At 36.0% G+C, this 27,254-nt stretch overlaps 1 protein-coding gene across 5 annotated transcripts in view; it reads right to left on the bottom strand.

Annotated features, from left to right (window-relative positions):
* The window catches only part of LOC100649768 (hemicentin-2), a 571,775-nt gene that overhangs the window by 75,658 nt on the left and 468,863 nt on the right, over window positions 1-27,254 (bottom strand). For all 5 annotated transcript variants that reach the window (XM_048405933.1, XM_048405932.1, XM_048405935.1 and 2 more), the window contains 3 exons: window positions 24,718-24,926; window positions 18,613-18,729; window positions 8,000-8,203 (listed from right to left, as the gene is read on the bottom strand). In XM_048405933.1, coding sequence (XP_048261890.1) covers window positions 8,000-8,203; window positions 18,613-18,729; window positions 24,718-24,926 — 530 coding nt within the window. The remainder of the gene's footprint in view (window positions 1-7,999; window positions 8,204-18,612; window positions 18,730-24,717; window positions 24,927-27,254) is intronic.

Below are 27,254 nucleotides of genomic sequence, written 5' to 3'. Positions count from 1 at the left end.
AACAGGTTCGCGATACTGGAGACAACAGAAGACTCTATGGACATAACCGAAGCGGTAAATAGACAACATACCCAAAAAACTCCTCCTCCCCCGCCAATCTTCATTGACGATGTCACTGACATTCAAACAATGACAAGGACTATCGAAAAAGATGTCAGCAAGGAGGACTATAAATTGAAAATTAGTAATAACCGTGTAAAAATTCTGCCGACCAACCCAAACGCCTATAGAAAATTAACAAAGTTGTTAAAAACCCTGAATGCCAACTTCCACACTTCAGTTCGCTGTTGAGTGCCGAAGCGTGCAGACGTGTCTCTAGTGCCCAGTGAAGTTCAAAAGCAACACGTGTCACCCAACCGTCGAAAGTGAACACAAGTGTTTCCTATCCGCCAGAGAGAAGAAAAGCCTACGCACCTAACTCCTACCCGAACCTTGCCTCATAGCCTCACGACTAGTTATTTTTATTGAAATAGCTAGCTCGATGATGGCCCAGCAATCACCACCAGGCTCGCCCACGCAAACTTACAACTACCCCGCACTACTCCCCCCGTGGCAGAAGTGCAGCAGATCCCCACGCGCCAACGACGCCAATAAGGCGAAAAAACGTAAAATTGAATCACCAAATACAAACTCAAACCAACAGCAAACAACACAATTCAACACCCACAACAGGTTCGCAATACTAGAATCCTCAAACGACGCCATAGAAATCACAGGCCCGCCACCAAACCAACAAGCACAGAGAAGCCCCCCTCCCCCACCAATATTTCTTAATGATGTCATCGACATCCAGACAATGATCAAGTCCTTAGAGAGAGATATCTCCAAGGAGGACTACAACCTGAAAATTACCAACAATCAAGTCAAAATCCTGCCGAGAAATCCAGAAGCCTACAGGAAACTCACCAAAACACTTAGGGCCCTGAACGCCAATTTCCACACCTATCAACTCAAAGAAGAAAGGCCCTTCTGGGTGGTGCTACGAAACATCCACCACTCCGCAGACATCGACGAGCTAAAAATCGAACTATCGAAACTCGGCCACGAAGTCATCAACGTCAGCAACATAAGGCATAGAGTCTCGAAAGACCCGTTATCCCTATTTTTTATCGATTTAAAACAGAAACCCAAAAATAAGGAAATCTACAACATCAGTCGCCTAATGAACGCTATCGTAAAATTCGAACCACCGCAAATTAAAAAGGAGATAGTGCAATGCAAAAGGTGCCAAAGATACGGGCACACACAGAAATACTGCAACCATACTTTCCGCTGCGTAAAATGTGCAGGTACACACCCCACCGACCAGTGCAGGAAATCACCGGAAACCCCAGCGAAGTGCATCCACTGTCAAGGTGACCATCCTGCCAACTACAAAGGCTGCTCAGCCTACAAAACTTTGTACTCAAGCAAATACCCCAAACTTAGAACAAAAGAGGAAAATTACCAAACACCCAGCTCGCCGAAATCCACCGTTACCCCAATCCCCCCAACCAAACAAACACCCAGCCCTATCAAACTCACCACTCCCTCAAACTCCTATGCCCAAGCGGTACAAGGCACTCAAAATACACCAAATAGCCACAGGGATCCTCCCCAAAATAGTGCCCCCACCTCACCTAACACAGACAACGTCTCTAGACTTGAAAAGCTAATAGAGAAACAATCAGAGCAAATAAACAATTTGCTATCGCTATTAACACTCATCATGGATAAATTAATACGCCCAGACACAAAATAAAACCAAGACGCATAGCTCTGTGGAATGCCAATGGTCTAGCGCAACGCAAACTTGAGCTAGAATTCTTCCTAAAACACCAGCTAATCGACATAATGCTCATTTCTGAAACCCACTTCACCGACAAAAACTACCTGAATATAAACGGATACAAGTTCTACCATACCCAACACCCCAGCGGAAAGGCCCACGGCGGCACCGGAATCATAATCAAAGCAAACATCAAGCACTACGAACTTCCACCATTCCAGAAAGACTACCTCCAAGCAACAAACGTAGCAATAGAAGACTATCATGGTACAATCACCACCTCAGCTGTATACTGCCCTCTCAGACACTCCATCGCCAAAGAAGACTTCGACCACTTCCTGGACACCCTGGGTAACAGATGCATAGCCGGAGGAGACTACAACGCTAAACACACCCAATGGGGTAGCAGACTGGTTACAGTAAGAGGCAAAAACCTCCTCAACAGCATAATATCCAACAACCTCAACTACCTTACCACATACGAACCCACACACTGGCCCACCGACACAAACAAAATACCCGATCTCCTTGATTTCTTCATAACTAAAAATATCTCGCCAAGACACGTCCAAATCAATTCCTCGGCTGATCTCTCCTCTGATCATTCCCCCGTGATAGTAACAGTCAGTTCAACTATCATCGAAAATACACCTAATGGCTCCATTCATAACCAACACACCAACTGGCAGCTCTTTAGAGAAGTCTTTACCCACACAACTTCAGCCTCAACCTTACTAAAAACCAATGACGAAATCGAAGCAGCCACGGAATACCTAAATGCGAGCATAATAAACGCTATCCGCGTCTCCACACCGGCAAAAACGTCCATCAGCAATCACGAATACCCCCAGTACATATTAAAAAAAATAGCAGAAAAACGTAGCCTAAGAAGGATATGGCAGACCCATAGAACACCGGAGGACAAACGCAAACTAAACAACGCAACTAGAAAACTATCCAAAACCATAAAGAACTACAATAATGACCGTTTTCACAAATATCTCGCCAGCCTGTCCCCCACAGCCGACTCAAACTACTCACTATGGAAAGCCTCAAGGAAACTCACGCGCCCCCCACAAATAATACCCCCAATCCGCCGCCCGCAGGGTGGATGGGCGCGTAGCCCTATAGAAAAAGCCAACCTATTTGCCAAACACTTGACTGAAGTATTCCAACCCCATTCCTCCATAGCTGCAGCGGACGTCACCGAATACCTGCACACTCCCTTCCAAATGTCCCCTCCCATTCAACCCTTCACTTCTGCAGAGATCATAGAAGCAATCAGTCGCCTAAACCCCAAGAAAGCAGCAGGTCACGACCTAATAGGAAATAAAGCAATCAAGGAACTCCCCATAAAAGGGATTGCACTCATCGCATCAATCTTTAACGCCATCCTCCGCCATGAACACTTTCCTAAGGCGTGGAAAATCTCACTAATCACCCTCATCCCCAAGCCCGGTAAACCAATATATGAAGCCAGCTCCTATCGCCCAATCAGTCTCTTACCTACCCTGTCTAAACTATTCGAGAGGATGCTCACGAATCGTCTCCTTCCACTCCTAGAAGAATTGAAAACTCTCCCAGATCACCAATTCGGCTTCCGAAAACAACACTCAACAGTAGAGCAAATCCACCGCATAACCCACATGATCAGTCTAACCCTTGAAAAGAAAAAATACTGCTCAGCCGTATTCCTAGACATCCAACAGGCATTCGATAAAGTATGGCATGAAGGGCTACTCTACAAGCTTAAAAAAATCCTACCCCACCCATACTACTCCATCTTAAAATCCTACCTAACCAACAGACAATTCATAGTTAAATGTCTAGGCGCCACTTCCGCAACATTCCCGATAGAATCCGGCATACCGCAAGGTAGTGTCCTCAGACCCCTACTATTCTCCATCTACACTGCCGACTTACCCATATCAAACGAGGTAACAATAGCAACATTTGCCGACGACACAGCACTATTAGCTACCCACGCAGACCCGGCAATTGCCTCATCCACTCTCCAGCGAAGTCTCGACTCCATGGAAAAGTGGTTCCAAAAATGGGGTTTTAAAATAAACGAAAAAAAATCCTCCCATGTAACCTTCACGCTCCGAAAACAAACCTGCCCCCAGGTCACCATCAACAACACAATAATCCCAAGCAAGGACTCCGTAAGATACCTGGGCATGACCCTGGACAGGAGGCTAACCTGGAAAAAACATATCTCCGAAAAAACAAAGCAACTAAAGGAAAAACTAAGAAAATTCTATTGGCTCACGGGCCGACGCTCCAAACTAAACATACAGAACAAAATAACCCTCTACAAGGCCGTAATAAAACCTGTCTGGACCTACGGAATCCAACTATGGGGAACAGCAAGTAACTCCAACATTGAAATACTCCAACGCTTCCAATCGAAAACGCTAAGATCCCTATTAAATGCACCCTGGTATGTTACCAACGAAACAATCCACCGAGACCTCAAGATACCTACAGTCAAAGACGAAATACACAAGTCCAGAAGCAGATATAACACAAGAGTCAACAACCACCACAACCCACTAGTCACCCAACTACTGGACACGACGGACCAGATCCGCAGACTAAAAAGAAAATACCCACTAGATTAAATCCTTAGTCCTACTAGAATCAACAATAAATTAAGCCAAATTAAGTTACTGAAAATTCTCAACGAGAATTGATTGTAAATATTCTAATAAATAAATAAAAAAAAAAAAAAAAAAGAATAGCAACACACCCAAACCGGTTAACTGCGGAAACGTTCAAAACCATAAACATGGACAAAAGGCTAAAAAGGAAGCACCCAGCCGACCTCATAAAGGATATAACCTAGCAAACGCGAGGATGGTATCCCGCTGGGTGTAGCCACCAACATGTTAATATAACTATTAAAAAATTCTACCAAATGTCCAAATTGGACAAATTGTGAATTTTAAGGAATAAATATAAAAAAAAATCTCTAAACCTGGAAAACCAATATACGAAACTAGCTCCTATCGCCCAATTAGTCTTCTCCCTACTTTGTCAAAACTATTCGAGAAGTTGCTAACGAATCGACTCCTTCCACTCCTAGAGGATATGAAAACACTGCCAGATCATAAATTCGGTTTTCAAAAGCAACATTCTACAATAGAACAAATCCAACGAATAACACACACTATTACCCAAACCCTCGAAAAGAAAAAATACTGCTCAGCGGTATTCCTTGATATTCAACAGGCATTCGACAAAGTATAGCATGAACGGTTTCTTTACAGACTTCAAAAAGTCCTAACACACACTTACTACTCCATCCTAAAGTCCTACCTAACCAAAAGACAATTCATGGTTAAATACTTAGACGCCATTACCACAACATTCCCAATAGAAGCGGGCATACTCCAAGGTAGTGTCCTCGGTCCTCTGCTGTTCTCCATCTACACTGCCGATTTACCAATATCAACAGAAATAACTATAGCAACATTTGCTGACGACACAGCGCTATTAGCGTCCCACGCCAACCCGATAATGGCTGCATTCACTCTCCAGCGAGGTCTCGACTCTATGGAAAAGTGGTTCCATTTCAAAATTAATGAAAAAAAAATCCACACACGCTGCGAAAACCTTCACGCTGCCAAAACAAACTTGCCCTCAGGTCACCATTAACGATATAACAGTTCCTAACAAGGACACAGTCAGATACCTGGGCATGACTCTGGACAGGAAATTAACATGGAAACAACACATCACAGATAAATCGAAGCAACTCAGGGACAAACTCAAAAAATTTTACTGGCTCATTGGCCGTCGCTCCAACCTAAGCACGCAGAACAAAATTACGCTCTATAAGACCGAAATAAAACCTGTCTGGACCTACGGAATCCAACTATGGGAAACAGCAAGTAATTCCAACATTGAAATACTCCAACGCTTCCAATCGAAAACGCTAAGATCCCTAATAAATGCACCCTGGTATGTTACCAACGAAACAATCCAGCGCGACCTCAAGATATCCACAGTCAAAGAAAAAATATACAAGTCCAGAAGCAGATATAATGCAAAAGTCAACAACCACCACAACTCATTAGTCACCCAACTACTTGACACGACGGACCAGATCCTCAGATTAAAATACCCTTTAGATTAAATTTTTAGATCCAACTAGAATCAACAATATAAACTTTTATAAACCGTGCCATTGTATCACGCCAAATGAAGTTACTGAAAATTCTCAACGAGAATTGGTTGTAAATATTCTAACAAATAAAAAAAAAGGTGTCTTCGCATCCTTATCGCGTACTCTGAACAGTATCAAGTATCCCCCATAAATCTCAGACATTTCCTAGCTAAGATCCTTCAGACCAAACAGATATTCTTTCACCGAACGGTTTTGTAAAGTTTATTGTCTTCCACGAGTTGACAACGGAAAGTTGGGTTTTGTCACGTACGAGGTATCCCACTAGCCGCGTCATCTCGAGGGCAGTTAGCATCCTTCCTCACCCACCAACATAGCAAATAGCCAATTAACAACGAATCCTATGTCTCTCACTCTCCTAACGAAACTTGTCCTTAACGAATCAGATCATCTCATGTCCTGAAACCCACCTATTTCAAGTTTTCCTCTGCCACAGCGCCGTCGCCGAACAGCACTGATTTTCCATCTTTCATACAGTCAACATGCCTTTGACCGGGTACACCCTTAGATCAGTCATATACTTAACTAATACATACGCACCAGCTTAACTATCTTCTTTACAAATTTGTTGGAATAAATGTAATTTATACTTGTTATATCAGTGTCATAGTCAATTTAACCATCTCTATTATCCTAACCGAAATAGGGGATGGATCATTTCGTGGCGTCGATTATCTAATCGTAACGGGAATTTACGACTCCCGTTGGTGTGCTTCGCGATCACGTCTCTCCACGAGTGGTCGAAATAGCTACATATTAGAACTATTGTTGACTTCATATCAAGAATCATAGCACTGACATATCTTATTTTTTATTCTATACTCCAATCAATATTAAGATTTCTAATGATGAACATGTATTTTATACATTTTACATATACGAGGGTCGTCGAGAAAGTAACACTGTTTTGAAATAACAATAATACAAATACATTTTAAGAAATTTTTTGTATTTGTAACTTTAGTATATATACTATATTATTTTTCAGTAAAACTAACAGCCCTATTTGGACACTTATCGTAATGTTATGCGAGTTTTTGAATACCTTGATTATACATTTCCGCCGCCAGTTTACGTAACCATCGTCTTACACAATCTTTTAAATGATTGTTTCTTGTGAAGTGTTATCGATCCAAAAAGTCTTTAAGTTTTGCAAAACAAAATAGTAATCTGAACTTTCGAATCGTGTATCATTTGCAATGAAGTCGTAGACGTTTTTGAGCTCTTCTGTAATAAAAGCACGAACCCTTACGATCCTATTTCTATTAAATTCTCGCACTTAGACATATTGCCATTTTAAACGTGCGATATGAAATATTATTATACGACGATATTAAATATTTAAACGCAAAATTTGGTGTGACTTATGCTCCCGCAGAGAGGACCGCCGGAATACTGACCACATACTGTAGTTCGGCTGTGCCCCGCTTACGTGTGTCATTTGGGTACGGAGGGATCGTCGGGGAACGTCCCAGGACCAAGGTCTCGGCCTTTATCGAGTTTCGCCTCTGGGCTTCGCTTACATGAGTTCTTACCAGTATTATCAGTGACGGAGCTTACACGGGCCTCAAGTGGTAGTGAGAAGACCGTAGTATTAGTTACGACAGTCCCGCTAATGATCTATTATAGATTGGTACTACGGAGATCGAGATCAGTCGCGGGGGTTTGGGTCTCCCCCCGCTTTCGGCTGTCTGGTGTTGGACTCGTGGAGGTAGTGGTTTATGGTTAAGTGCTGACAAGATAACCCGAGAAGGTTGCCAGGTGCAGGCTTACCTCGCGCTCGGTACGGGCTACGTACTACTATAAAACTACTTTACTCTAAATATGACTTATGTTAATACATGAATGAAGCTAGGTGACCTTCTATAAGTGTGCTCCATCATTTTATATGGTTTCTATACGTAAACGCATAATACTTTCTGGACAATCCTCGTATTTCAGAATGAAGAATATTTGCACGCTTCTGATAAATCTTTTTATCTTTTACTATTCTATACTCTAATCAGCATCATGACTTTTAATGATGTATCAAAATTACTTACGATTCATATTGAGCGTGACAGAGCTGGAAATAGGAGTGACCATGTTGTTGTTGGACGCCTGGCAGGTCAAAATCGCGCCAAGGTGTTCGCGACCCAGCTTTTCTAATCGCAGCACGTTCCGTACCCTCTTAGTGCCGACGGTTTCGTAAGTGTCGTCGAGGAGAGCATTTTCCTGCCACCACGTCACACGTGGTTGTGGCCGACCTGTTCGGAACGAAACAAAATGAACGACGTTCGAAAACGGTGCTTTCATTTGCCACGATTCGTGCCTCGCTTCATTCGTATCTTTCATCGAACGCGTAAAAAAAGGATTCAATAAAAATTCCATACATTCTCCATTTTTTACCTCCTTCTTTCGTCCTCTCTTTGTTAGTATTCGTTTCCTTTTTCCTTTTATCTTGGAACTGGCGTTCTGTTACGTTTCGTTCGCAGCTATGCTTCTAATCAAATCACTGATCGTATTGCTGATACGTGCATGTTCCAGTTATTTAGAGGCATATGGTTATATAGGTTATATAGGTTAAGCGAAATTCGTGGATCGTGAAACGTGGCTCGGCAAAGAATTTTTAGGAATGCGTTGTTATTTCTCAGATATTGCGGGAATCTTTCTTTTGGAAGAAGAATCGGTAAAGAATGTTTAAGAACATTTTCTTTATTTCCTGCTCGACCAATAGCGTTAAGGTGATTAATCGTACTTACGTCCCGGCGAAAGAAAATGTTTATTCTATCGCGTTTCCCGTTATAAATATTCTCAAATCTTTTTAAAATTAAACGACAATCTACTATTACAACAGGAAATAAGGAACATCTCAGAGTACACTTAGACAAAAAACTTTTATGGAACATGCACATTCGCAAAAAAAAGAAAAGAAAAAATGGAATAATTAAGCGAAAGACATAGAAAACTTCGGTGGCTGATTGGCAAAAAAATCATAGCTAACAATTTACAACAAGTTCCTGATATATAAAACTGATATTCTCAAACCGATATAGACGTACGCCTGCCAATTATGGAGCAGAGCATCGAATTCCAATATAAAATCAATAGAAAGATGGCAGAACCATTTGGTACGTTTGGTAACAAACATTTGTTAAGAGCCATTCCGAAGGCAGATTGGTACAACTCAAAGAAATAAATAAATAAAGAAACTGGTATGCTTGCTGTAAGAGAAAAAACCGCCAGATACAGCAGGTTACATCAATAACTGCAGAAGGATCAGCTTGACATCCTGGTCATCAAATTACTGGACACCATAGAAGAATGAGAAAGATTAAAGAAACTCGGAAATCACTTTCGTTATGTATAATACAGATTTACCGACATGAGCTAATTTATATCAGGTTGTCTATACTCATATTTATGTCAATCTAAGTCATCACTAGACTGCGGATTTTTATGCATTTATAGAAAATTCGAAAGTGCAAAATTGCAGAAAATGCGATGATATGAAAAAATATGTAAAATAACCGAGCAATATTACTTTTTTAACTATATTCACAAAAATATAAATTTGCATAAAGATCCACAATCTATTCATTACAGTTTTTGTAAAAGAAGGAGAATTTTATTCCAATTGAAAGATAATCCAGTTAACAGATTAAAATTTCTTCATAGTTAGTCACCAAGTATTCAAAGCATGCATTTCACTCTCTGCAACAAGCTTTTGCAAAATCAATGATTCATTTCCTGTTTTTACTCGTAACAGGTAGAAAAAATATATCGTACGCGCTACCCGTATTTGCGCTGCTTTCCCTCTCTCCCTCTCTCTCTTTCTTTCTCTCTCTCTCTCTCTCTCTCTTCTCTTTTTTCCCTGTTGATAAAGAAGGAGACTGACGCAGATATCAACGACCCCGCTGGAAATAGAAATTTCAAATCTGCGTCCGATACTTTTCCGTATCGAGACCACAGCACCGGATCTCTCACCATGCTTCTGTGTATTTTGCTTCCGTTTTAATCTTTTGCTGTTGTTGCTTACCGTTTGTTTATACATGTTGGTTCAATCAAGAGATAATAGAATAGGGAGAGTTGGAAAAGGCAGGTGGATACGGCCACAGAGATGATTAAAAGACGCGCGAAGAATGATATCGAACAGCGCATCGACGTATTTCCAGATAGCGAACGTGTTTGCGCAAACTATGACCGGCGAACGGTTCAATAACGTCCCGATGAAATATCCCGTCGAATTTTCATTTCATAATACATTTAACCCTTTGCGATTTGTGCGATTGGACGGTGGGTATTGGTTGCAAAATCGTATCTAACATTTCTTACGATACATCGCGAGAGTGCGCTCAATGCTGTACAATTAGTATTTTCATCATCGACGTTGAATGTTTCACTCGTTTTTAGAAGGGTTTTTTTGGATGTTTGTAAATGAAATTTAATATTCTGCCTATGTAATTACTGGGTTTGAATATTTTTGATTTTGCAGAATATTTCGTTATGCAAACACTCTTGCATAATTGGAACAGTACTGTTAACACTAGGTTTACGCACGTTTCGTATATACCTATCTCTACGAGGACCGTCAAATTGTCGGGTAAACGAAAATACTCATTTTTTTTTTTTAAATCGATTTATTCAAACTAAGTCTGAAAGGAGCAATATTAGGCTTCACGTTTAAATAAATTATTGATACATAAAGTCTTTTTTTTAAATTATCACTAAAAAAATAACAATAACATTAACACTAGGTTTACGGGACCCGCCAATTTGACGGATTTTGAACTTCGAAATGAAATATTTCAAAAACCATAGCATTAATTTTAATCATTTTGCATCATAAATTAATCATTTCATCTAAAGAATTTATGCACAACATTATTTTTTCTTAGGCTTTCTAATTTTTGAAATCTGTATGTAGTGTGGCGGCACTCGACAAGCCAAATACCACCACTCGATACTAACTAGTGCCGCTACACTACATACAGATTTCAAAAATTAGAAAGCCTAAGAAAAAATAATGTTGTGCATAAATTACATAATAATTATAATTATTATGTAATAATTATATTACATTATAATTTACACTAACTAGTGTCGAGTGGTGGTATTTGGCTTGTCGAGTGCCGCCACACTACATACAGATTTCAAAAATTAGAAAGCCTAAGAAAAAATAATGTTGTGCATAAATTCTTTAGATGAAATGATTAATTTACGATGAAAAATGATTAAAATTAATGCTATGGTTTTTGAAATATTTCATTTCGAAGTTCAAAATCCGTCAAATTGGCGGGTCCCGTAAACCTAGTGTTAATGAACTTATTAGTACTAATAGATATTGTAATATAAACTTGGTATAACCAATTTAACTAAATTTTACATGCACGCAATTGAAGTTTGCATATAACAAATTATTCTATTATCTCATTCAATGTAAAATTGTAAAATTATAAGAAAGAAATCTATAATCTATAAACTGTAACTTGTTAATTTATTAATATCATTAGTTAATACTGTAGGAGCGATTATTTTTTTGTAACACAGTATACATACAGCATCGTGAAAGAGTTATTCTGTAGTAATCATATTTGTTTTCGAGAGCACACGTGAAGCAGCGAAGCAGTTGATGCACTGGTGAGGTGAATAAATAATTTTCTATGTACGTGTATATTTATATATCTGTTCGAGAAATAAATAATTTCTCACGATATTATTGATTATTATTATTACGATTATGATTATTTTCTAATTCCATTTTTGTATGATATTCTTTCACCTTCTCCTCAAAATTTTTTTTTCAAATTCAAAGCCAATCGAGATACACTATTATATAATAGCCTCATAGAGTAATAATAGCGAACAAAATTAGAGAAAAAGTGGTAATGGAGAAATTTTCATAGTCATTTTCCGCGGAAACGACAAACAAACGATTAGATAGAATGCACAGTTACGGAAGCAGAACGATAAACAGTAATAAAATGGTGGAAAGTGGCAGTCGGCAAAATATTTTGCGGCACGCGACGTGCAATAACATTACGTCGGTGAAACAGCATTAGACACTTTGGATTATGTACTGACAAGCACTCTGTTTACAATTTCCTATAAATAAATACCCTCTCGCAAATAATAAACGCGAGGAAATTCCTGGCAAGCCACGAGATGCAGTTTGCGGCGCGTTTAAACGCCGCCGACGTGTGAAAGCGTGAATATCGTACGGGTAAGTATACGATCTAGTGTAAAGCACGTCTTTTGACGCACGGAGATGACATATCTCAAGAAAACTGCCGGTATGACGTGTGTTTTGATATTAAACAGCGATTGGGGTTGTTTAGAGTGATTGATGAAAGTAATTGATATTCTGATATGGCCCTCTCCTGTCTACGAAGGCGACGTAATAAATTCACATCTTGATAAATAACCACTGAATAATGTTTTCTGAGTTTATTAACACATTCGAGATTGACAAGATTGTCTCCAGTGGCCGAATGGTACTGCAGTTGTAAATTGTATTACATATATCTTGATAAATTTTCAATTCTAACCATTGTCATTATTATTACGTTTAGTTTTTGAATTATTTCTATTCTGTTATTTTTATCATTTTCTCTTACCATTGGCTATTTTATGCTTTAGACACGTTATTTTATAATTTATTACTTTAAATAGAATGATTCTTTTGTTAGCAATTCGAGAATTATCTGATAATGTAAAGTATAGATGTCTCAGACGCCAAATTTTTGGAGAATTCTTTATTGAGGAGAGATATTACATGGTTCAGGGTATTGTCCACAGGTCTCAAATGGGTTAATACGAGAAAGCTCTTTAAGGTTTTCTAGAATCGTATATAGAAAATGGTAAAAATGATTTCTTCTTTTATACCGTCTGTGGTAATTGAAATAAGACTATGTATAAAAATTTTGCTTTTCTGATATTTCAACACTATATTATTATACAAATAACAAGTTGCATTTGGATACCTAAATTATTTACACATTTACAGACTATTTATACACAGACTATTTTATACATGATGTCATGATTACACAGTGTATAGTTTCAATATGTAGACTCTCGTGTACATAACAATTAATTTGATAGTAAAGGATGTCGTACAGCCAAATCCATTAGAGTTCCTTTCATCGGGGAATATCGCTTATTCTCACAATCAGGTAATTCAACCGACTTGAATGCCATTGAAAATATCTAGATTCTCCTCAAATCGCTTATACATTTCACTCATCATTATCATCTTCGTTTGAAATTTTTCCAAAAGACCAAGATGTTTGAATGATGGTAAAAATAACATTTTTCTTATTAAAAACTTTAAATTGCGTTAGGCATCTTGAAAATGAGTTGAAAAATAGGAAATTTCATAATGTTTACGTTTGAAATTAATAGAAATGTGATCTAGTTATTGCAACAAAACTGATCAAGCCGTCCTTATAGTACACGCGCGACGTTGTCCTATATTACTTACACTGCACATATATCTAATTTCTTACTTACGAATAAATCAATTATATAATATTTGATAAAACAAAGTCGTTCGAAAGAAATACAATGACGAAATAACGAATCGAAATATAAATTTATATTATAGTAGTATATGAAATTATATTTTGAAATACAAGGATAAAGAAAAAAATCTGAACTTGGAAGAACGAAATACAAATTAATTTCACCATAAAAAGTGGTTAGAAGCCCAATGGAATAGTTTCCATATTTAGAGCCTAATGCTCCCACCGAAGTAGAATGCCTTTGAGTAGTATCATTGCATACATAGTCAGACAACTTGAAGTAGTTAGAGATAGTTAGACTGAGTTCCTGTCTGTTTCGCTATTTCCTACCCTATTTCTTCGTATAATGCAAATTGTGCATGAATATAACAAAAGGCTGATACAGATGATATTTAACATATAGCAAAAATCAATACATTTCCTGCATACGAAGAGTTAAGAATTTACTTTCAATCCTTTCAACATTCTAACCGTTCTTAAAATTTCAGAAGTTTAACATAATTGCATAAAAATGGATAACTCGATTTCTCGAATATACAAATCTATTTCAGAAACGTTTTTTCTTTTTTAAACGAAATTATATAATACAGTTAAACTATAATAAAATAGAAGAACTTTTAATAATGTTATTTATTCTCAGCACAAACATTGCTCGATTAAAATAATTAAAACATACGAGAATTAATTCAACCATTCTCAGTACTAAGTTTTTGAAAATTAAGATAATTAAAATTTTTAAATCGAGGATACACACTTAGAATTCATACTGCTAAATTTATCAAATGGTTTCAACGTAATATCATAAAAATGTCTGGAGTCACTCGCAGAACGGTTATCTAACAATTTTAAACGATTACTTTAAAATGATCTGGTACCTTTATGCGAGGTTAAACAACACATTTCATCAAAGGCGACCATTAAAAAAACCTCATAATACAACGGGTTAATAAATCGTTTCATCTGTATTGCCTGTGTTTCTTTTCTCACTACATTTCTCACTTTCTGGTGTAAACGTTTTTTTCTGTGTTCGCCAGCGTGCTATCTTATAACCTTTACTTTTCTCAACGTGCTACGACTTTCTTCTTCCCCTTTCGCGTCTGTTTATAGATCTTTCTGCTACAAGGGTATGTATACTCGGAGAAGCTAGATGCGCAGGTGGAAAAGACACGACAAGATAAACGTGCAGGCTCGCACGCACGTATACAGGGTGATCCTGATAACATGAAAGTAATGAAATTTATAATTTAAAGGAATTATTAGTACAGTTCGATTAAATAAAATTAATGCTTCCAATTAATGCTTCTTGAGCAGGTTACTATATTTACTAAGAGCATGAAAACTGATGAAAATATCTTCTAGACAAATATAGATTTTATGTATCTTTTTCTCATTAACTTACTTTATTAAAATAAACTGAAGAAATGTGCATTTCGGATAAATGATTTAACAGGTAAAACTTCTAAAATATAATACGATTTTCATACTGAATATCTCGATAAATACCTTTCAGACAGACTGTAGTTTACTTTTTTTACTTTACATGCTTTTACTTCTTTTATCTTTAAGCTTACCGATGACTACTAATCCTTTTATTACAATTTATTTAAAATTCCATTAATTTCTATTAATGATACTTCATCATTTTAAGAAATACAGTGTAAATAAATAATGTAAATGAATGAGATATAATATATAATATTTTTATCAAAGTTAGTATAAGAAATATAACATAAATCTAATAAATAAAATATAGTATATAATCTTCTCATTAAAATTTGTTTAAAATTCCATTAATACAATAAATATAACGTTCATATCCTCACGTTCCATTGAAAAATGTCTTATTGAATTTCCAGCACTAATATAATACATAAAAGATAAAAACGCAGAAAAATAATAATTACAGAGTGTATTCTTCTAAAAATTACGTAAATTCGTATCTTTATAGCAACAACGAATAATTTAGAAATAACTGAAAATGTACAAATAGACAAGTCAAATGTATCACCCAGTATGTACACAGGAATATACATATTCGGGTAACAAGTAACGAACCTAACACGATGTACAGCTGTGTGCTTCATCTCCTTCGCCGGTATCCGGCACTATTAAATTTTCATTTTAATCATGCTTCTCTTCCCCGAAGCGATCAACTTCCGGCTGTTTCGCTGATGGAAAGTTTCACGCGCGAAGATCGCGTGTCGGTCGTGTTACTTTGAGATTAAGCGTCGATCGTATTGCGTGCAAATGCAAAATGGAATGTGATCAAAAATATTGATGCGAATAGAGATTGATATCCGAAGGATATGCCGAAACATGTCGACGTTTCCTCATTTCTAACGACAGGATTGCCAAATACGCCGATAAATTTCTTCTCGCAATTCTAAGAAGCACGTAGATCTTTTTGAAAAACTTAATTCTCTTAACTTAAAAAAGGCACGTTTAAGTATTGAAAAAATTTTCGAAGAATTCTGATAAACATTTGGTTTTTGCAATTGTTGGAAACATGAAGCTATATTTTCCTAAATTAAAAAATTAAATCCCTAACTTTATGAGGCACATTCTAAACAATGTTTTAATGGAAAGTTTTATAAGGATAAGAATATTTTTAAAAGTAGGTTATTTTAGGTTATTATAGGTTATTTTAAAAAAAGGTAAATATAGAATCTAAAATGTTAGAAATTGTGTGTTAATAAATGCGTGAGTTAATAAATTTACAAATGCATCGCGATAACACGCACGTAGTTAAATGTGACGTCTACAATACAAGACTATCGATCACTCATATAATCATATAATGTCTTACATTCAACGAAGAAACGATAAAACATAACGTCGACGGTAATCTCTCGGGAATTCTCATGTCGATCCCGTTTCAACAAAAGATTATCAGTTTCTATCGAGAAATTAAGATATTTGAGGTGGTATATGTTGTCCGTGATAGTTGTTGTTGCTGGCTATAGATGTCGCTACTGGGGTACTGCCGATTTTCCTCCTAATTTAGTTGCGTAGAAGAAAAATCGGACTCCGGTCGCTGGGATTCGAGAACCCGGATTCCAAACGTTCGTAACCTAAGACGCTAACCACTGCGCTGCTGTCGTCGCACTAAACTAGTTAGTGTCGAGTGGTGGTATTTGGCTTGTCAAGTGCCGCCACGTATTGAACAGAATTTAATAAGTCCACGAATATAAAAATAGTCGCCAATGGTCATAGTAGCCGATATGACTTTAAATGAAATAATCGATAATAATAACACACTCAACATAATCATCAAAGAATTTTTGAATTTTTTCGTCTCTGGCACTTCTCATATATCTTTCCTTATTCTGAAGCTGACTGGTTCAATGTAAAATTTATTAGCTACGCGTTTTAAGGCGTTAACTCCATGTTTATTCGAATTTGCATGTGAAAAAAATCGTTCCTTTCTGTATTTCTCATACGTTTTTCTCTTTCTCTTTAAAAGAGGGACTGTAGGAGGTCAAGAAAGATTCAAGTATCTTGCTTAAAGAGAGATTAATCGAATAAGAATGATTCTTGCGTAGGTCGCGAATTTCTACCGCACGATACGTCTTGTTTACGTCCTCACAGTGTTTCTGAAATAAAATTTGTGCTTCATTCATTTCATAATTTCGACGTATACCGTAAACCATATAAATTTCCAGCTTGTGAAGAACGATGGTGATTTGAATCTCAAGACTGTCTGCCTATTTTCTCATTAATTTTCACCGTTTATATTTGAAGAAGCTTATAAATGTTTATAAATTTAATCGAACAGAGTGCCCTATATAATTAGAAGGAATAACTGCAGTGTATAATAGAAAATAGGAAAAAATTCATTGCTTAAAACATTTCAGTTATCTTCGATTTGAAAAAAAATTGAATTATATAGTAATCGGTATGTTTTTTATTTTCTAAAGTATAATTATAATCATTGTTTTCGAAAAAATATGATCAACCAGAACAAGGTTTAAAAACCGAAATAATTGTACTTTTAGTAAGAAAATTTTGAAATAAAAGATTACGATGCAGATTCTTTGTATACTGAAGTCTCGCAGCACCTGCCGAAATCGTAACTCGGAAAGACCAAGTTGTCTATTTCATCGTGTTGAATTTCTCATGTCGAAAAATCAAATTGTACGAGGCAAGAGTCGGAATATAAAGAATGCGTGATGTAGGATGGTAAAAACGAATGAAACAGCGCATAAAAGTGCGATGGAGATAAAAATCGGTCGCCAAAGAATCTGCGATTTTTCATTTCTTATTACTATACGATTAAAATTACATTTATATTTATGCGTTCATAGAAGTTTATTGGAAAATAGTATTTTAATGAGTTTTTAATGAAGTATTTGTGCAAGAATTACGGAATTAACGGCAAAGACGAAAGAGTGTCTTTGTGATTTATCATGGAAACAGAGAAGACAAAACATATAACTATTGTATTATTTTGAAAATAGAAATTATACCGATTACCTCGTATCTTTAATTCAATTTGTTCTTTAGCAACAAACTAATACGATATAAAAATTTGCGAGTTTTGTTATTCAAAGAAAAGATTAGTGCAATAAAGGTAAATAGCGGTAGTTATAAATTAAGGTATGGATAAGAGTTAAATAGAAATTTATTCAATGTATAGAGTACTATTACAACTAGACATACATCATAGGTCGTTATTTATTGTATCAAGGACGTTTGCATATCCCTATTGTCGCATCCTAAAATGAATCTGCTCGACTAAATTGTTTTACTAAATTACTCAACTAGATTTTGTCACGCACGCTAAGTTACTAAATCTCTTGCCTAAATCACTGGATGTGCTTAATCGAGGCTTAACTACACGAATAAAGGAAATTATGATGTAAAATTGCGTGGATCATCTTGTAAAATGACAACCGATGAAGAGAGAAACGTAGGCACAGAAAAGGCAAAGTGAAACGCGAGTATAATAGCGAGCTGAAAAAGTGATCAGGCAATGGAATGCTGATCGGTTATTTCTGATATTTCTCGTCGATTTGTGAGGTAACACAATCGTAAAGATAGGCACTCATATCTGAAAGTGTCGCATATACGAATAAGACCGATAAAGAGCGGTACTTCGCTTGCAGTTGCATCATTTCGCTAATCATCTTTTCAGCTCAGTGCACGGTACTTACCACCAGCAGCGACGCAGGTAATATTCAGAGAGGCACCCTCGCTGTACGGGCCAAGCACGTAATAAGGAATATGAGACCTTCCGCTCTCGTCCAATATGCTAAGCTGCTCCGGCGGTACTGCAATAATTTCGCACAATAAGTTCATCTACCCTTCGTTTTTCCGCGACTCATGCCAGCTCTCATCCCTTCGCTCACGCTGCAAAACAGCTTCAGCGATAATGAAGAAATGGAATTCTGGCTCTCGCACCACAGGGCGAATCAATTTACAAGGCAATGAACTAATGACCTGTGCCATCCGACGGACACTATGGATGATCCATGGAGATTGGTATTTTTATTTGACACAAATGAAAAGCTCCCTGTGGCACGCTTAAGGAGTCGCGTGATATAGAAATTATTTTCTAGGAAGTTTTATAGCGCATCTTTGTAGGTAAAGTTGTATTTTGGAGCAGAATAGAAGTCTGTTTATGGAATTTTAGTTCGAACAGAGTTAGTGTCCGGTTAATTTTTGCAAAGGATAAGATGGTAATTGATAAAACGTCTGGTAATGTAGGTTTGTTGTAGGTTGTTTACTTATAACTAAATGTAGATGCTTGTGCATTTGTGAGAAATTTAGGAGTGTCGGGATATAGGATATGCCTAGAAATAAAGTTTTCGATATGATATCTGACAGTGTTGAAAGAGTTAAACGAATACTTGTCGATGGAACCTATTCTTATTTCACAGAAATTGCTTTTGAGTAAATAATTCATTATACTTATCCAAGACTATACATGGAAATAAAATCGGTAGACAAATTCCAAAGAAATACAAACCAAAAAAAGATCTCAATCTTCGTGAAATTTCCTTATTGTTGCTTAATCGAAGAAAAACATTCTGAACTCTCAGTGAAAATACTTTTTAATAAATAATCCATTATAATTATCCAAAGATTGTTATATTATCCAAATGGAATCGGTAAGAAAAATTCAAAGAACTACAAGCCAAGCAGAAGAAGTTCAATTTTCCTAGAATTTCCTTATCGTTGATTAACCGAAGAGAAACAGAAGGAAAACGAATTCTTTCGCGCAACAACAAGATCCGCAGGTACGAATCTACTTATCGATATCGTCGACATCGAAGTCGTAATTTCGACGAGGCGAGCGTCGTAAAATCACCAATCGAATTTCGTATTTCCCCTCAATCCGTGACGACTTTCAGATAAAACTCGCCTTAATCGTCGCTTGCTGAACCGTAGATCCGGGTCAACAAGGTCGAATCCACTCTCTGTTTGCTTGGGCTAATTGCGAAGAACGGTCGGCAAACCTCGATCAACTCCAACAGGATCGAAGGCAGAGGGAGTGAATTCTCGAAGCAGTTTTGCTAGATGAACAGGTATGAAGAGATGGGCGAAGAGGAAGATAAATTAAGAAAAAAAAAATATTAGGTTGTCCAACAAACTCGCAATATTTTTGATACACAACAAGTATGTTCTGTTATAATCCATTACTTAATGCTTATACATTTTAGACACATACTAGCTTATGAATATATTTGAACAGTTACTATAGAAAAATTTTATGTACATATTCTGTACGTTATACATATAAAACATTTTGAAATTTCATTAAAATTCTTATTGTTTTCGATAGGCAATAAGTATGTTTTATTGCAAGCTGTATATTATCTGATGTACTATTGTGTACTATTACTTGATGCTTCTACATATACATGTGTAGCAGCACAGGAGTCAAAGGACGACGCGAATGGAGAGCGACTCATGTTGTTGTTTTGCCTCGGGACATAGATACAGCCTTGACGCATGAAACGTAATGATGAATAAACTCCAGGCAAAACAATGTCGCCGCTACATGCAACCGTCGAATAAAGACGAATTTGAATTTTCCGACTCTCCCCCGACCAGTATAAATAAACGGACGCGATTGCGAGCGAGCAGTTATTGTCCGAGAGATTATCCGAATCATTATTTGAGTGAGTATCTATCAGTATCTACGAGTATCTTTCTATATCGATGAGCTATCCACCGAGTTATCGACAATAATCTAGCGAGCATTTACTGAGTATTAATTAGCAATTTTACTTTGCGATTTATACTCTGTACGAGCGTCTCAGCGAATATAGTCTGTATACTAATTTGGCATTTTAAATATATTCGACGGTTACGACAACGAGCAATAACATCTAGTAAGTCTCACGGTGAAACATCCTCTACACAAGTCCTCTACACATGTACTAGCTTACGAAAGTATTTGCACAGTTACTATAGAAATGTTTTATGTATTATACGTATAAGACATTTTGAAATTTCATTAAAATGACTATTGATTTTTATAGAAAATAAGTACGTTTTGTTGTAATCTGTATACTATTACTTGACGACTTTAGATATATAGGCTATATTCACATAATTCTCAGCCAGCGTTTTTCTTGTAAATGGAATGCATTAGAAATAAATGGAAGAAGACAGAGTTTTGTAGTTTTCTACGACCGATATAATAGCCTATATCATTTTTTATGTTTACAATATTTTCCAAGAAACGAAGGTGATCTTTAATTTTTTTAATATAGTGCTGTATATTTTTTATGTCATACGAAAGCGTGTGTCAGGGCGAATTCATTCACGTGCCATACAATAACCGTCAAGGTCATACAAGGCCCGTAATGAAACAATTATTTGGAATATTATGCGCCATTGCGTTTACAGATATTTCTTATTGATACCACTTAATACATTAAATGCTACTGATCTCTTGTTGATATTCATTATTAGAATGTGATACTGAAGCATCATTAATATCTTGGATAATATTAACAGAAGCTACCAAAAATGTTATTCATAGAGTTGAAATGTGCTTTCATACACAAGGAGCTCATATTGAACGTTTATTACATCCTTGTCAAGAAACAATACTTGTAAACACACTGGCACAGATGTCATTTTGGTGTGCTACAGAATTTTAGTAATCAGTTTATGCGTGCCACGAGGTGGAAAAGATTGAAAATCACTACTGTAATGAGATATAAAGCGTCTACATAAAAGAATAATGGAAACTGATTTGGACGAGCTAATGTTAAACTGGCGTGTCTATCATAGAGAAATTTCGAAAATTATTAGGAGACGAGGTTTAAGGAGAAAAATGAATAAACAGGCTGTGTTTGTTATGGAGGAAAAGGAGGAATAAAGTAGCAGTTTGCGTAATATGGAGGTAAGAGAAAGTTTGAAAAGGATTATCAGGCGAAGAAGTTTGACGAAAAAAGATCTCTAAATGAAATTTCATCGATCGTGAAAAAAGAAAAAGAGATAGTTTGCGTATCTTGGAAACGAGGAGAAAATTACAAAGATTATTTGACGAAGAAAGTTAGTAAACGAGATTTTCTTGACTTGAAAGAGAGGAACCAAGAAAAGATACTATTTTAATCTAATTAGCGTGAAATGAAGGAAACTTTAGAAAATAATTATCACGTGAGCAAATTATCGTACAAAAGAATGTAGGAATAAAATCCTATTATTTTCTAAAGGTGAAGACATAGAATAATATGATTAGTCTTGAAAGGAGGAGAAATATCCAAAAATTATTAGTCAGAAAAATCCCAAGAATACGAAAAAGGTATATACGAAAGAGACATTTTTGACGTCGAGAGCAGAAAACGACGAAGAAGTAAAATTATGCTTTATACAACATAGGACAGGGGAAAAATTGGAATAGAACTTTTACACGAAGAAATTTGAGAAAAACAAAAAGATCGTTAAACGAGATTTTGTTAGATAGAAGCTTAAAACAGAAAAACACAGAGAAATAGAACTGTAGTTTATGTACCGCCCAGTTTGCTTAGCGAGAAGTGTGTAATTGATAAGATGGAGAAAAAGAGGAAAATGGCGTAGGTGTGGACGAGAGAAGTGGACGACTAGATAAGAGGAAAGGAAGGTCAGGGATTTATCAAGAAAAGAAGTGCGAACTAAGTGTACTGACAGGAATACGAATGACTCTACTGCACGTTTTTCTTTTATTTCTCTTTTATGTTTCTATGGCATTCTGACTTGCTGTATACTTTTCTGTACACGTATTAGAAGAGTAAACAATGGACGAAAGGAATAAGGCAGAATGCAAGTTGCGTGTTGAAGAAGAGTATATGAGGAATTCACCAGAGATATGGCGAAATATGCGAACAAATACAAATACAAATACACGGAGTGGCGCGGAACTTTTATTTTAAAATACAAATGGAAACTGTAAAAACATGTATGTAGAATCGTATAATCAGTAGAATCAGTAAATTGCGAATATTTATGCAGATTCATATTTTTATGCCGGCTGGATAAAGAAATGAAACCTAAGCACAGATTTGTTTCATCCACTAAATATTATACTTTTTTTCATGAAGAATTGAGAAGTAAAAAATATTAATACAAGCTACAATAAGTCAATTTTGTAATTTATAATAATATTTGCATTCTATATATGGTAATATTATAGCAAATATCCATTTTAAATATATTATACCTTATTAGTAGGATATTTTTGTGAATTCTATGAGTATGTATGTCGAAAGGAATGGAATTTAAACAGTATGTTTAATTAAGCTTTACTTTGAATATTCTCTGTAGTATATTTCTGTATCACATGTTCATTCTATATATCATTACATTTTTGACATTAGTCCCTAACCAACCCCTAACGCGAACTTAAATATACTACAAATAATCTTATTCTTAAATATACTACAAATAATCACAATTAAAGTAATATGATGAAAATAAAATAATTATATGTAATTATGCTTCTCTATCTATAATCTATGCTTATGATCTCATTGGGAACATATATTAATTGTGTCATATTTGTAGTACTAGTTTTAGATTTCCCATAAATAAATATACGCAAATAAGAAATACAAAAGAAAAAGAAAACAGTAAAAATATCTGACACTGCAAACATAAAAGTTGATAATACAGAAGGTAAATGTTGTAAGACTTCTTCTACATATTAAAATGAGAAATGAGAAAAAGAAGGAATAATGAATAACGGGATGAGAAATGAAAGAGCACGATGACGGATACTCAAATGAACAAGGGTGGAGGGGCTATAGGAAAAAAGGAAACGTAATAAACAAGCAAGCAAAGACAAAGACTTGAAGTTATTGCATTACCGTGTCAAAAGGAAGTAATAGATGCAGGGGACTCAAAGCAGAGGAAACGGAAGAATGAGAAGATTAATGAAGAATGAAACGGACAGACACAAGGGACAGACAAAATACGTATATAGTAGGGGATACAAGGGAAAACGGCGGAAAGGAAGAAATACGCAATGAAAGAAGAACCAGAGGATGAAACAGAAAAAGAGGATGAAATAAATTATTTCTTTCAAAAATAGAGATTAAAACTACAGGGAAATAAATTTCCAAATGAACGAGACTTGATATGAGGTTCTTATCTATGATTAAAATCTTTTTGGAGTATCTTTTTGACATATATATTCTTGTAGGGATCATCAGGGATGCAACATATATTGCTGCTCTATAGTATCAATCTGTCTATTTGTCATTAGGCTGTAAACATTTATACAACTTCGTATTTCTATAAATATAAATAAATATATATAGTATAGTATAAAGATATAGAATCGAAATGGAGATTTTCTTTTTAAATGATCTCTTACAGTATTATATAGTGAAATAGTGTGGAGCAAAACTTTTGCATAATAAAAAATTAATTAATTAATAATTTTCTATCTCAACCCAATCTTCAAAAAACATATAAAAAAAGCTTGCAAATATTGTACACAGAAAAATATGGAACAAAATATTTATATTGTTAAAAAATCAATGAATTGGTAATAACTTTCTATCTCAAACATAAATCTTATCTTTTATTCCAAAAGACGTTAATTTATATCATTCTTCTAGCAAACCAACTCTATGAACATTATAGCATAGTATCGATATAACACAGAATACATTATCGATTTCTATATTCTCAATATCTAAATATTTCGCGCTTAGATCGTGCCTGAAAATAGAAAGGGGAAGGAAGAAATAAATGCAAGGGAAAAACAAGCGGAAAAGGATCAATCACGAGGCGAAGATCCTGATCTGCTAAACACTTACTGATCACCGTGAGATTGACTTTGCTGTTCCTGGTCGGGGATTGCTTGAAATCGACCCTGCATCTGTAAACTGCGGCGTCACTCTCACGGACAGACTCGAGGATGAGTTTCGCGGGTTTCTCCGAGTATTTGAAGAAGGCACGTTTGTCGAGGCTGATATCCTGCCAGTGTTTTCCTTGTTCCAGGGTGCTTTGCGTCCTTGTGTCGAAACTGTAAGTAGACGAGCATCGTATACATGGTTAGCTGACGATGAAAATGCTAGAAGTTGAGATTAGGAAGACGCATTCCGATGCTCGATGCACTGGAAACTGTACTTGAGAAAAGACTTTAATGATTTTTCAAATACTGCTGGGAATAAATAATGACGCCATTTACTGTCGATTTGTGAGTACTGAGTTTCTCTTGTAACAACTTTAGCATTATTCTTATGGAATGACTTTGAACATCCAAAAGAATTTCTAAGATTTTGGGCATTGAATTTTGAAATGAAGAAAAAGTGAGTCTTTTCCTTTATTAGGTGAAGTATATTTTTGATTGTATATGTTATATTAGGAGTATTACATTAAATATGTTATAGAATTTTTGTGTGAAAAGAGGATATTCATATCGTATTTGATTTTGGAAATTTTTATTCGGAAAGAGTTTTAACATTTCCTTCCTCGAAATTTAATTTTGGTTAAACATATAAAGTGATATTTGTTCTTAATTTTGTTAATTAGACGTTATGTATGAATATCCTATTAGTTATTCTTTTTTACAAAAGATATTGTTTAAATTAAGAGAATTCTTTATGTTTGCGTAAAATATGAAACATACATTTAGCATCGCAATTATTCCTAGTTCTATTAATGTCACATTCTCATTTAGCGACAAATCTTCGTAAACTGAGTTTCCATTCGTTTCCTAGTTTCGAAGGAAACGGGTTTCACTACATTATTACAAATACACTTTCGTAATATCTATTGATAAATATTGCGTTAAACAATAAGGTATCATGCATATTACAATTTATTACGTCCGGTGACTCTTTATGGTGGAGGCGACCACTAGCTGTGCAACTATAATTAAGCGAACCGCAATAATCCTAAGGAACTATCATAAACTTCAGTTTTTCGATATTACCGTTAGGGACGTTAATTGGTATAAAACATCTTCAAGTCAACAGGTTCCTTATGGTTATTGCTTCGTCAGGTAAAAAGTGGGGAAACGTGGATTTTCCTATTTTTCTCGGGATTTCCATCTGCAAGCGATGAGTGATGGGGTGACCAACACCCAGCAAGAGTTTTCCTCTGCAAGAACGTCACCGAACTTTACTGATTTTCCATCTTTAGAACAGTCAACATCTCTTGACCGGGTTTCCACTTGAGGTAGTATGTGTTGTCCGTGATAGTTTTAGTTGCCGGCTGTAGATGTCGCTGCTGGGGTACTGCTAATTATTCTTCTATTTTGATGCGTGGAAGAAAAATTGGATCACGGGCGCCGGGAGTCGAACTCGGGTCCCGAACGTTCGAAACCTAAGGCGCTAACAACTGCTCTTTTTTTTCGTTTATTGTTGCCAGTACTTGAGTATTACATATGTTTGTTGTTCACAATAAACAGTGAACTTCGGTTGTGGGGTGGTTTCGGCAAAAGTACCGATATGTGACGGTACGACATAGCCATACAATATTTTGTGTGTCGGAATTACATTTTTTAGCATTACAATTTATAAATTAAATTTTAAGACGCTGTAGAGCGATGCTTACATACTATATTGTTTTTTCTTCCTATCTCTGTCCTGAAAACCTGGTCGCAAAAACAGGACAGTTGCGCCAACAACTGCGCTGCCGTGTCCGTTAGTAGTTAGTATCAAGTGGCGGTATTTGTTGTCGAGTGCCGCCACACACTCTTAGATCAGTCACCTATTTAACTTATATCTATACGCACCGAGCGTAACCATCTTGTCTACAAGTTATTGGAATAAAGTGCAAATTATAACCTGTCACCTGAATGTAAAAATCTATTCAACAACTTCTATTATCCTAAACGAAATAGGGAATCGATCATTTCGTAACGTCGATTGTATAATCGTAATAGGAATTTACAACTTCCGTTAACGTGCTTCCTCGCGATCGTGTCTTTCCGCGAACGGACGAACACAATTGTTTGCAACATGTAACACATCTCCACCAATTGATGTTTCGAAATTCACATTTGGCGGCACTAACTCGGAATGATATTTTCCTACGATTATCAAACTCTTCGATGGCTAAATTGAATCAATAACATGTTAATTTCATGTAATATAATTCAATAAATAAATTTATAAAATTTCACACTTCAATTTCGATTTCTGTGTTTGTATGTATTCCAATATAATCAATTCTTAAATTAATCCTGCAATGTATAACACTTTTACAAAGTTCTATTTACATTAATATCCTAATTACAATAATATTCTAATCACGAAAATGCAAAAAAAGCAGGTTTTAAATAATCGAACAACGTAATTCTATCAACATGAAGAATCATTTCAATTGAAATCCACAGTGTCTCCAT

The sequence above is a fragment of the Bombus terrestris genome, chromosome 5 (assembly GCF_910591885.1).
Source record: "Bombus terrestris chromosome 5, iyBomTerr1.2, whole genome shotgun sequence".
NCBI classification, from domain to species: Eukaryota; Metazoa; Arthropoda; class Insecta; order Hymenoptera; family Apidae; genus Bombus; species Bombus terrestris.
The sequence above is the reverse complement of the archived record's forward strand: the minus strand, read 5'-3'. Positions and strand labels throughout refer to the sequence as shown.